The sequence below is a fragment of the Entelurus aequoreus genome, linkage group LG02, assembly GCF_033978785.1.
Source record: "Entelurus aequoreus isolate RoL-2023_Sb linkage group LG02, RoL_Eaeq_v1.1, whole genome shotgun sequence".
In the NCBI taxonomy this organism is placed as follows: Eukaryota; Metazoa; Chordata; class Actinopteri; order Syngnathiformes; family Syngnathidae; genus Entelurus; species Entelurus aequoreus.
In genome coordinates, this window is record NC_084732.1 from 44,567,285 (window position 1) to 44,579,797 (window position 12,513).

General features: G+C 39.5%; 2 protein-coding genes across 5 annotated transcripts in view; one reads left to right on the top strand and one right to left on the bottom strand.

The window, feature by feature from the left end:
• The window catches only part of si:ch211-122f10.4 (cathepsin A-like), a 20,425-nt gene extending 15,960 nt beyond the window's left edge, over positions 1-4,465 (top strand). The window contains exons 9-11 of one of the 2 annotated variants that reach the window (XM_062027401.1): positions 814-976; positions 1,040-1,140; positions 1,197-4,465. In XM_062027401.1, the coding sequence (XP_061883385.1) occupies positions 814-976; positions 1,040-1,132 (256 nt within the window). In that variant the 3' untranslated portion in view covers positions 1,133-1,140; positions 1,197-4,465. The remainder of the gene's footprint in view (positions 1-813; positions 977-1,039; positions 1,141-1,196) is intronic. The other variant, XM_062027396.1, reaches the window with a different exon arrangement.
• Positions 1,587-12,245, bottom strand: slc38a7 (solute carrier family 38 member 7). 3 transcript variants are annotated; one of them, XM_062027411.1, is made up of 12 exons: positions 12,091-12,245; positions 10,593-10,933; positions 10,385-10,438; positions 9,820-9,964; positions 8,892-9,036; positions 6,529-6,627; positions 6,338-6,395; positions 6,128-6,242; positions 5,869-6,016; positions 4,782-4,981; positions 4,651-4,702; positions 1,587-2,561 (listed from the first exon to the last, which is right to left on the bottom strand). In XM_062027411.1, exons 2-12 carry the CDS (start codon positions 10,845-10,847, stop codon positions 2,459-2,461), a joined length of 1,374 nt encoding a protein of 457 aa, XP_061883395.1. In that variant the 5' UTR covers positions 10,848-10,933; positions 12,091-12,245; the 3' UTR covers positions 1,587-2,458. The 3 variants fall into 3 exon arrangements, with proteins under 3 accessions (XP_061883395.1, XP_061883399.1, XP_061883398.1); XM_062027415.1 differs by having other exon boundaries at positions 10,593-10,910; positions 12,091-12,239; XM_062027414.1 differs by having other exon boundaries at positions 10,593-11,021; positions 12,091-12,236.
• Between the last annotated feature and the right edge of the window lie 268 nt (positions 12,246-12,513).

Consider the following 12,513-nt stretch of genomic DNA (forward strand, 5'->3'; position numbering starts at 1 on the left):
ACTGTAGCTCTTGTCTCAAAGGTCTTGTCACGACTTGTCACATCACGCCGCAACTTATTTAGTTTTTTGGTGTTTTCCTGTGTGTAGTGTTTTAGTTTGTCTTTTGGTGGCTTTTACTGTTTTGTTGGTATTTTCCTGTAGCAGTTTAATTTCTTCCCTGAGCGCTATTCCCCGCACCTGCTTCGTTTTAGCAATCAAGAATATTTCAGTTTTTATAATTGTCGATTGTCATGTCATGTTTGGATGTACTTTGTGGACGCCGTCTCTGCTCCACACGCTGTAAGTCTTTGCTGTCGTCCAGCATTCTGTTTTTGTTTACTTTGTAGCCAGTTCAGTTTTTGTTTCGGTTTGCATAGCCTTCCCTAAGCTTCAATGCCTTTTCTTAGCGGCACTCGCCTTCTGTTTATTTTTGGTTTAAGCATTAGGTACCTTTTTGACCTGCACGCTGCCATCTCCATATTGTGATCACGACAAATCAATTAGCTACCTCCTGATATGGTAGAGAGTATTACACGGTTACTCTGCCGAGCTCTAGACAGTACAGACAATCAACAACGGCACATTGATTGCGGATTATAATTACTTGTGTGCAAAAAATATTTTTAACCCATTTGGGTGAAATGACCATCTCCCACGGCACACCAGACTGTATCTCACGGCACACTAGTGTGCCGCGGCACAGTGGTTGAAAAACACTGCATTAGTCATTAATGTCCATTCTAGAGGACCTTTAACCTACAGTACCGAGTAATGTTTTGCTCGGGTGATGTACAGTATTAGTTTGTTTAAAGTTGCTACTTTCCTTGTCTTTAGTGATGTTGTCGGCCAGAGTTACACAAACTTGTACCCGTCAGTGAAGGAGGTCTATCTGAAACTGCTTGCTTGGGGCCTCCGAGCGCTGGTTTACAACGGGGACACAGACATGGCCTGCAACTTCCTTGGAGATCAGTGGTTTGTGGAAGACCTCGGAATGAAGGTAGCGACCTATTATTGAAGATAATGTTGCCAAGATAGATTTAAAAATAAAAATAAAAATTAGATTTTTCCCAGGCCACAACAGAGTACCAACCCTGGCACCATGACCACCAGGTTGCAGGTTTCTACCAGCAGTATGGAAACGTCACTTTCCTGACAGTTAAGGTAAGCCAGGTCAACAACGCATGGAAGTTCCAATAATGAGCATGTTACTTTTTCAGGGTGCAGGTCACATGGTTCCACAGTGGGCTCCAGGTCCAGCGCTTCACATGTTCCAGTCCTTTGTAACAAACAGCTACTACTGAGCCATCTTTGATGGAGATGTGGAGTTGTCACTTTTTCAGGGATTTTGAGGGGAAAATACAGTTTTTGTTGGACATATTTTTGGTTATGCAGATAACATACTTAACTTACATTTTATGCAGTGCAAAAAATGTCTGTACACTCAAATCACAGTTTGCACTTTATAGTGATGCAGAGGGACTTGAAGCTGGTTGCATTCAAATTGTATTTTTAAGAAACCCAAGTAATAAATGCATTCTCATGTTTGTTAGCATCCATTGGCTGTTATTTTAATCTGAACTATAGTGTGGTTAAGAACACATGATAAATGCAGCTATTTATCAATTTAATTCAATAAACCGCAGACTGCAGCACCAAAAGGAAAAAAAAAAAAATCTGACACCAATGTTTAAAATTCAAGCAATGAAAACAATTCCCTTTTTAAATGTGATCTAAAAGACATACTGTATGTTCCCTTGTCAGTCCCAAGACAAATATTGCTTTAAAAGATCCAACATGAATGCTGTAGTGTTAAGTTCAAAGAGAAGCTCAAGACAAAAGCGTCCCACTTTGGTTTGAGCCTTCACACATATTTTGTACACTGAGATACTATCTTGTACATTAATGGCTTCTTAAATGTTAGCATTTTGTACTGTCACAGCAACATTATCAAGCCAATATTGGTCTGACATTGTGCTTGTCCTGCACAGCACCTGTGATTGCATCAAGGTATCGACCCTGCACATTGATGTTTACTTGGAAGCACCTAACCAAGTTAAAACAATAGAATGATGCATATAACTCTTACATGATTTCAGCTTGGACCTTATTTAGATGGACCTGTGATTACTACACTTGTTCCTGAAGGATAAACATCCACTTTGACATGCAATATATACAATTGGTTCAATTCCATTAAAAAAAAAATGTCTTCAATACAAAGTCCCTTTTTAGGAATGATTGACTAGTATGGAACCACAGCCTAAGTTGCTGGGGGCTGACTGCATTCACAAAACCGCTTCAGTTGCAGGTATAAACCAGCACTTAAAAATAAACATGCAATTTAAACATGACCCAAAAGGAAAAAGTGTCCAGGGTGTCTTCACTTTACTCCTTGTCCTAAAGTACAGATGTGCAATGACTTGGCTCATAAGAAGCATCCATGTTCCCAAAAGCAGCGCTGGATAAACAAATGTTCCTTTTAGCGGATAACGTCCTGATAGATGGAGTTTGTCGTAGTGAGGCCAAAGATGAATGCTCCCAGCGTAACCATGATGATGCCGAACACCAACTGTCCGTGCCAGCTGGGAATGAAAAGACCAGTCCATCATCTGTACACTATTATATACCATTAACCACACAGGTGTGTGGTCTACAATAGCAAATAACCACTGAGATTTCATGACATGTTTACATGACTAGATGTGGCTGTAGGAGACCAGGATGGCAGTAGCTAAATTTGAAGTGTCATTACTGGTCAGCGTCCGGCAGACTTATCTACCTCTGCATGTTCTTTATAATGTTGGTTATGCTGCTCAGCTGTGTTACTTGCAGTATTTTTGTGAAGAATAAACGCTACTTTTACTTTGTTACTCTGACTTTCAGATGTATTTATAATCTATTGATTACTGCTTGCAAAAAAGTATCCATCTGGCTTATTAGAGATCATTCTTTAAGCGGGCACCTTAACATGACTCCAATCCAACGTAAGTACTAGTGACCTTTGACTCCTTTTCGCCACTCAACCTGAGCCTGGCAGTCACGTGACCGCACTCATGCTATACACTGTAAAAAAGGACATAACAGCAGCACAACTCTTCAGTGTTTACTTACACACTAGAAAAAAGAACATTTATATCATGCGCTGTCATCTGTCAATAAAAATTAGGGCTGGGAATCTTTGGGCACTACACTATTTGATTCGATTCTTGTGGTTAACGATGCGATTCAGGATCGAATCTCGATTTAAAATCTATACTTTTTAAATAACATTGGGTGCCACTTATATGATGAACTACATTCCTCCATATAATAGACACATATCTCTGATACATTTTTATATTACTTACAATAAAACGGGTTTTGTTTAATAGAGTTCTACCCAAAAATTTAATAAAGTCACATACAAATAAGGCAACAAGAGAAGAATCCCACACTTCTCTTTTCTAAAGTAAATTTGTACAGCAGATATGGGCATCTACATCAACAATATGATTTGGTTGAGTGGCTGGCTGGAGAGGACAGGTTAGAAATATACACATATTTTTACAATTTTTTTTTTTTTGGCAGAGGGGTTAGTGCATCTGCCTCACAATACGAAGGTCCTGAGTAGTTGTGAGTTCGATCCTGGGCTCGGAATCTTTCTGTGTGGAGTTTGCATGTTCTCCCCGTGACTGCGTGGGTTCCCTCCGGGTACTCCGGCTTCCTCCCACCTCCAAAGACATGCACCTGGGGATAGGTTGATTGGCAACACTAAATTGGCCCTAGTGTGTGAATGTGAGTGTTGTCTGTCTATCTGTGTTGGCCCTGCGATGAGGTGGCGACTTGTCCAGGGTGTACCCCGCCTTCCGCCCGATTGCAGCTGAGATAGGCTTCAGCGCCCCCCGCGACCCCGAAGGGAATAAGCGGTAGAAAATGGATGGATGAAGAATCGTGACTAATTTGATTTTAATTTTTTTTACACCCCTAAAAGAAAGGTTCACATTTCAGCCTACAAGAATTGCACTTCCAACTTGATAAGCCTTGCTAAGTTGTAGATGTTTTTATGTTTTAGCTGGTCATATGCTAACATTAGCCCTGTTATAACAATCTCTTCTAAAGTGTGCATCTTTTGCAGTACATGCTGTAGTACGGTCTTTCTGTCGCTCTTGCACACCAACTGCAGTTATATTGCAAGTACCATTAAAAAAACAGCTACTAAATAAATCAGAAGTTATTCACCAGTTACTCAGTATTTTTTCACTTTATACTAACTCTTACACAAGTAATTATTTGGATGGCTATTTTGACCTTTACTCTACAGTACTTTCACTTGAGTACAATGGGCTACTTTACCTACCTATGGCAATGTACTTGTTTAATAAATGACAAAGTGTGGGCAAAGACAGCTACATTTTGTCTTCTACTTTCTTGTGCAGTCAAATGTTTTAATATTGTGTTTTTTTTTTAAATCTGGAAATAACAGCCCCTATCCAAGTATTGCCAGCTTCCTGGAACCTTAACCTCAGCGAACAGTGTGTATATTTTATCCAAATAGTGACCGCTCCATGAGCAGCATTGTTATATTTGAGGTGATGTAAAACTTCTAAACTGTATTCTATGAGGGTATATGTCATTACAACATGTTATTGTGTATAATTGTTTACCAATGTGAAAAATGAACTAACAACTCACCTGCTAGTTCGACGATCTGTCTCTGACAGTTTGACTTGCATTAAACACAAACCTGTGAAATAAAGGAGAACTTGAACATTACTATACTGTATTTAAGATGCACACACAAATAAACAAGGAAGCGACGCAACCTGGAAAGACAAAGATAAAGCAGGCCGCCAATCCTCCGATGAGCGAGATGACGCGGCCGATGTCGGGGATGAAGAGTGCGAGAATGAGAGTGATGAAGAACCACAGGAGCGTCTGCAGGATCCTCCGCCTCTGCTCACGCCGCACGCACACCTCCACCTGCTCGCCTTGCAAGCGCAACCACAGACCCTCGATAACGGCCCTGCAAAAGACGTAATAAGTGCGCACATGAAACGATGAAGCAGCAACATGTTGACGTTAATTTGTATGTGACTATTATCAGTACTACTATACAAATTTGTATGACTATTATTAGTCCTACTATACAATCTTTGTGCCATTTACAGTGTATACATTACAACCTATAGTTGGAACTCTTGATACAAGTTAAAATGTCCAGGCAACCTAAGGACCTTCCATGGTAACTAATGGTCAATACTTATGGTTTACAGTGTAAGTTTATTTCAAACATGCATACATCACATATTTCCAGTATTCTCGGTACAACATGTCCGAAAAGGAGTAGTAACAAGCAGGGCGTATTTAATCCTATCCCCTTTCCATTTAATTGCAATTATTAACACATTTGTGTACTTCCTGTTCTGAAGTTGTACACAATTTAAAACCATAAATAATAAAATTCTCAATAGTAAAATCAGTTGTAATTCACATACTTCTCAACGTAAATGAGACTTTCAAAAGTGAACGTTTGAGCCCACTTTTGAAAAGTTTCTATTTTTCTTGTTCATTTCGATAATTATGATGCATCATGGGTGGTTTTCTTATTGTTGCTGTATGATAATATAATATCAAATTGTGAGGAAGGACACTTCATTATGCACATATACATAAGCTAATAAAACAAAACCTGCATCACATAGGCAGATGAATATGTAAAATATTAGAAACAACCCTATGTGTGATGCAGTGCATTTGCATAGTAACATACAGTGACATAAGAACAACGGTGACAGTGTCCATCAAAACAGAATTTGTATTTTTATTTTTTTTACATACAGCTCTATTTCTTGGATTTCATTAGGATCCCATAACTGCATGGTAGCCCTTCAAACAGATTTATGTTCCTACCTGCCACAGAAATGTAAAATAGGGTAGGATGTGACCACGCAGACCACAATGAAGGCTCTGGCGATGGCCACGGCGATGTCATCAGAAGGATATGACATCAGCACATCCTGGCTGACAGTGGAGCCAAACGTTAGGAAGCCGCAGACACCTGACCAAAGGGGAATAAAGCAATACTATAAGAATAAGTAAGTATGAGAAAGAATAGTTCTGCCATTTTAACTCTTTATTCTGAGCCTTAAAAAAGGTATAGTGACAGTACCTGTACCCGTGTAAACAAAGAGGCAGATGATCATGCTGAAAGTAACAACAACTCCCCAAGGTTTGATGGCTCTTTTGCTCATGCCGTTGAACACGGGCACACAGCTGACGTGGCACTGTAAAGAAGATGACATGTTATCAACTATATCGTTTAAAATTCCAGTGCCGGAAAAACTGCATGATTTTTATGAGCTTAATTGGGTTGAATTACCTGGAAACCAAAGCATATGGTGGGCATTGCATTGAACACTGCAGTCCATGACGCAGAACTACAAGCACATCGACAAAGCATGCATAACAGAAGTCAACACTGTTTTCAAAAATGGATAAAAAAAATACGTAAATAAATTGGAAAATAGTATACAGCAAGAACATTTTCATTGGTGTTAGTGGCGCCCTCACCTGGTGGGAAAAACTCCTGGCATAAACTCCTTATCAGGCCAGATGTACTTAATGATCACTACTGTGGTAACATACCAAGTTCCCATCACACTTAGAGCACTGCAAAAAGCGAGAATAACAGTTGGGATTCACCAATAAGTTGCTAGTAAAAGACATTATAGCTAGTAGAGAGCAGCAGAGCAGCCAAACAATGGTTATTTAGATCGGTAGGAAATTCTATTTTAACCTGAATAAATAACCACCCCCTGAATATGCCTGTTTTGGTGCAATCTTGACTGAGAAATGTGAGTTATTATCTGAAGTGCAAAAAAATACTTGGGAATTTTGCTAAATAAATAAAAAAGCACCCATTTTGTGCGATTTTTTTTCTAAATTGCATGATTTTTTGGTAAAATCATTTAGTCCTGCAATTTATTTTTCACCGTACCAGCTCTTTTACCTTAACTGCTAAACGTCAATTATCAGATCAATGCATACATCAATGCATGAGTGAGGAGACTCCAACTTGTGTGCTTGCTGAAAAATGTCACTCCAAAATACAGCCTAAAAGAACTTTACATAAAACTGTTAGCAAGTTTTGTGAAAATAAAGGACATACATTCAAGTAAGACATTTACACATGTTCCTGTATGACATTCAGACAATAAAATGCAAGTGAGTAATCATCTGTGATTAACACACTAAATAATAATAATAATAATAATAATAACAATAATAATAATGGATAAGATTTATATAGCGCTTTTCCAGACACCCATCATTCATTCATTCCACATGTACACTATGGTGATGGTAAGCTATATTTGTAGCCACAGCTGTACAGGGGTTGACTGACGGAAGTGTGGGTGCCAATTTGCACCTACGGCCACTCTGAGCACCACCAAACATGTATTCACATTCATAAACGAGTGTGTGTGGCATTGAGAGCAAGGTGGGTGAAGTGTCTTGCTCAATAACACAATGGCCATAACTAGGATGGCAGAAGCTGCAATCGAACCTAGAACCCTCAAGTTGGTGGCATGGCCTATTATACTATTTATTTATTCATTCCCCCCACACTCAAATCTCATAAAATTACAGAAAATGTTTGGAAAAAAAAAATACACCAAATTCCATACTATTTGAAAAATACTTTTGGAAAATTCTTACATAATTCTTGGAACTACACCTTAATCAGGGTTAGCACAAGAGTTAATTGGACTCTTCTGTGCCTTAACTCCCACCCTTCACAAAGTCCTGTTGCAATTATCAAAAAATAAATCTATTTATTTTATTTTATTTGGAAAACAAATCTGACAAAATTGTTAAAAAAAAGTTTGGAAATTTGAAGAAAATGTATGAATATTTTTTTACCCCTCCCAAAATTCCTGAATATTTTATAAAAAATCTCATTAAATTCTAGAATGTCTGAAAAGAAATGTCACAAAATTCCTTAATATTTGCACATAATTTCTGCAACTAGACCCAAAAAGAAAACACACTTGTCCATGCCTAATCACACAATAATTGATGGCAATTCGACAAGGCTACCTTGTATCTACATGGCCTTATGGGGCTTAAAGGCCTACTGAAATGATTTTTTTTTATTTAAACGGGGATAGCAGATCCATTCTATGTGTCATACTTGATCATTTCGCGATATTGCCATATTTTTGCTGAAAGGATTTAGTAGAGAACAACGACGATAAAGTTCGCAACTTTTGGTCGCTGATAAAAAAAAGCCTTGCCTGTACCGGAAGTAGCGTGACGTCACAGGAGGAAGGACTCCTCACATTTTCCCATTGTTTACAATTCAGCGAGAGAGATTCGGACCGAGAAAGCGACGATTACCCGATTAATTTGAGCGAGGATGAGAGATTTGTGGATGAGGAAAGTGAGAGTGAAGGACTAGAGAGGCAGTGCAGGACGTATCTTTTTTCGCTCTGACCGTAACTTAGGTAAGAGGGTTCATTGGATTCCACACTTTCTCCTTTTTCTATTGTGGATCACGGATTTGTATTTTAAACCACCTCGGATACTATATCCTCTTGAAAATGAGAGTCGAGAATGCGAAATGGACATTCACAGTGACTTTTATCTCCACGACAATACATCGGCGAAGCTCTTTAGCTACTGAGCTAACGTGATAGCATCGGGCTCAAATGCAGATTGAAACAAAATAAATAAACCCCTGACTGGAAGGATAGACAGAAGATCAACAATACTATTAAACCATGGACATGTAAATACACGGTTAATAATTTCCAGCTTGGCGAAGCTTAACAATGCTGTTGCTAACGACGCCATTGAAGCTAACTTAGCCACGGGACGGCGGCGGCGGCGGCGGGCGTTGTAGCTTTCGACGACACTACGAGATACAGTACCTGGCATATTTTTGGAAGCCAATCTCTTTGGGGATGGACAAAGGGAGAATGACCAGGACTGCGGTGACAACGATGGTAAACTTGCGGTCGGTGTACCAATAGTTGGTGACGGCATCATCCCCCTTGTGAGCCACACCAGCAATCACTGACAACAAAAAAGAAAACACATGAGAAGGATGAGCAGGTAAAACATCACACTGTTTTAAAGAGGCCTACAAAAGGTCACAGGCTATTTTCAGACGCAGGCAATGAGACAACTTTAGTTGCTGTCAGCATGTTAGGACGCAATGTCACATGACGTGGTCACATGAGGAACACATTTGGATGAGTGGTATCGACCTATGTTACCACATATACATATAGCTCAGCGTTAACTTCCTGTTTAAAGGAAATAGAGGCAGGATGTATGAATCCTGTTCTAAAAAAGAAAGTTGTTTTCTAACATATTGCTGGGACAAATTACAGGAGTAATACATGTTGTTATCTTTGTATGTTGGGTCACCAGCAGTGCCACTGTACTTTGGCAGTCTCAAGTAGTTTATTGCATGGTTTTAGTGTTGTAGTTGTGAAAATCACACGACCAAATTCCCATCAATCCTGATATCAGCATTGAGATGATTCATGATAGAATAAAAGGTGAGCTGTGAGCAAAAACTCTCAAGCAAATTGTGACAGTAAAGCAACAGCAGGTCACTATACAGTAGGACTGTAACAATGTCTTGGCAGACTTCACACATGCGCTCGCCCACTTATCGCCAATATGGAGATATGTTCAGTCAAGTGACCAGATTGACTGTCGCCATACTTCTGCTTCATAAAGCCAAACTGTCAAAACATTTCCTCTTTGTAATGAGAAAAAGTGTTACTGCACAGCATGGCCAAAATATATTCAATAGTACCAAATAGACGGAGAGATTAGTTTACTTACAGCGGTCCAGCTGGTCTCCAATTACGATGAAGAAAGCGATGCATGTGCCAAAGGTGTAAACGGCGATGGCAATCTCACACAGGACTCCTGTGACTTTTCCACAAGTGGCTCGAACAACCTCCTGATAGGTGCTCTCGTTGCTGACCTGAGGTACACAAAACAGATCGTGACGTCACACAGCCAGCAATGTAGTTCTGCAAAATAAACTAAGATCCGATGCAAGAGCTGTAGAGAAGAACACTGTCATACTGAATTGTTATTATGGTGGTGTGGAATTTATAATGCAGATCTTGTTTTGGCCCTAAATAGATGGTGTACCTAATGTTGTGGCCGGTGTCATCGTAACAAACCCAATCAGTTTCATACTAAAACATGAACTACTATCTACTCCACCATTAACATGCTTGAAAAACGTGACTAATTTCAGTCAATGTGCTGCTTTGTTAGTCTTGCACAATGCTGCTTTCTACATTTTACTACTAATGGTGAGGTGGGGGGAGAGTATGTGTGAAGATGTGAGGAGGATATGACAATAAAGAGGACACATTGAAAAAATTTCACTTACCTGGGAGCAGTAGGCTAAGATTACTAGCCCACTGATGATGAAGATCAGCATAAACTGATGGAAAAAAAACATGGAGAGTTGCATTATAAGGTTAGAATTTTGCCAGCTCTAATGATCGGTTTAAGTTTAAAGTGTAAAAATATGATGAATCTGTTTTTTAATTGTCCTTATGTGGAATTGCAAAAAGAGAATTAAGGGTGGGTCTCACCATTTGAAGAATCACTCCCGCCGTGACTCCTCCAGCCATATTAAAGGCTGCTGGAAAGTTAAGCAGACCTGCTCCCAAAGCTGCGTTCACCACAATGAAGACGGCTCCCCAGGACGACACTCCTCCGCTGGGCCTTCTCTCCAACTCAAGATGCTCTGCAGAGTCCACGCTGGGGCTTTGCAAAAGCCACGCTCGCTCTCCTGAATCATTATTGCCTACCTCTCTCCAGTCCTCATTACTAGTGTTTATTGCCATCAGTTAATGAGACGTAGTTTGGGTTGCAGAGTCCTTTGCGCCCCAGAAATGTAGTATCCAACTCTGTAATCCAGGTTGAAGAATAACTGTTTGGATTGACAAGTAAATCCGGAGTGTTCAAAGTCTTTCACAATACGCCTTAGTATTAGTGAGCTAGTAAATCTATTTGGTAATCTGGAATGAAATAGTTTCCATTTAGACATTAGATCATCCATCCATCCATCCATTTTCTACCGCTTGTCCCTTTCGGGGTCGCGGGGGGGTGCTGGAGCCTATCTCAGCTGCATTCGGGCGGAAGGCGGGGTACACCCTGGACAGTGATTCTCAAACTGCAGGCTCCATCTATCAGTACACCAAATAATCACTTAATTAAATATTGAAACAGTGTTACTGTTCAAACTGTGTGTATTGTTACAGTGGCCAAAAATATTAAATATAATTATTAAATGAAAACCTCTGCCTTTTTTTTTTTGTGATTACCTTGGTCTACCACGCTACTGTATTTTAATGTTGGTCATTCTGGTGGTATTTGGAGAGCCAAGTGTTTTCTGAGGTGGTACTTGGTGAAAAAGTTTGACAACCACCGCATTAAACTATCCAATCCCATGAAAGCATAACATGTACATAAAGGTAAAGAAACTAGAAGTGTTTTACCGGTACATTGATCTACATTCAGTTTCATGTGAATAGCATGTCCAATTTTAAGCAAATGTAGAAATAAAACCTTCAAAACTGCCTTCTCATCAATATGTTGATATAATGCAAATACTTCTGTATGTGCAAGAAAACCACTTTATTGCCAAATTAGTCAGGAGTGAATACCATCATGGAATTCAGAAAAACCAAGTGTTAACAATTTAACACAATAATCATTCCTGCATGCTATAGATGTATAGCACAGGTCTATATTTAAGTAACCCAGAGATAATAACCAAAAAAAGATGTTACCTACACAAACCAGTAGATGTCCAGTGACAAGATGTAGAAGTAATAGAAGTGGAGCTAACATTACAGGGGACGTGGTTATTGACTAAAGACCACCGTGATTAAATCAAAACATGAAATGTAAATTAAATGTAGCACATCACTACCGTAACAATGGAGAGCTGTCAGTCCACAAAAACCCTGATTTTAATCAGTGTTGGCTGGGAGTTAGTTAAGCTACATTGCCCTACCCCTAAACGTCAAAGTTTACGTTTATTCATTTCAAGGTATGACAAACAAAATGTTTAAAAATACTTACAATGTATATCTTTACGAATACGGGGCCTCTTCGGCGGCATGGAAGAGATGAAATTGTCAACAATTATGCAACTAGGTAACAGCTCGACTGAGCCATTGTTTAGCAGCCTGATAGCATATTGAGGGCCACGTGACACTTTCTCACGTGACCGGGGGATTATGGGTATTGTAGTCTATAAAGTATTCGTTGATACTTGACTGCAAATAAGCCGAATCTGCCACAAAAGTACAGTTAAACTCAAAATTCTTCATATACCTGGAAATTTTGTAACAACCTTTTGATATAATGTAAATACACCTTGAGAAATATTGTTACCGCAATGATGCCTCTTCATCCATCCATCCATTTTCTACCACTTGTCCCTTTCGGGGTCGCGGGCAGAGGTGGGTAGTAACGCACTACATTTACTCCGTTACATCTACT

Bases quoted from the DNA above. Each gene is read 5' to 3' on its own strand.
- slc38a7 (XM_062027411.1), bottom strand. From the start codon at position 10,847: ATGGCAATAAACACTAGTAATGAGGACTGGAGAGAGGTAGGCAATAAT. The intron at 6,628-8,891 runs GTACTGTATCTC...CGCTTTTTGCAG, and splicing joins GGCTTCCAAAAATATGCCAG to TGCTCTAAGTGTGATGGGAA. The intron at 6,243-6,337 runs GTAATTCAACCC...TCTTCTTTACAG, and splicing joins CCATATGCTTTGGTTTCCAG to TGCCACGTCAGCTGTGTGCC.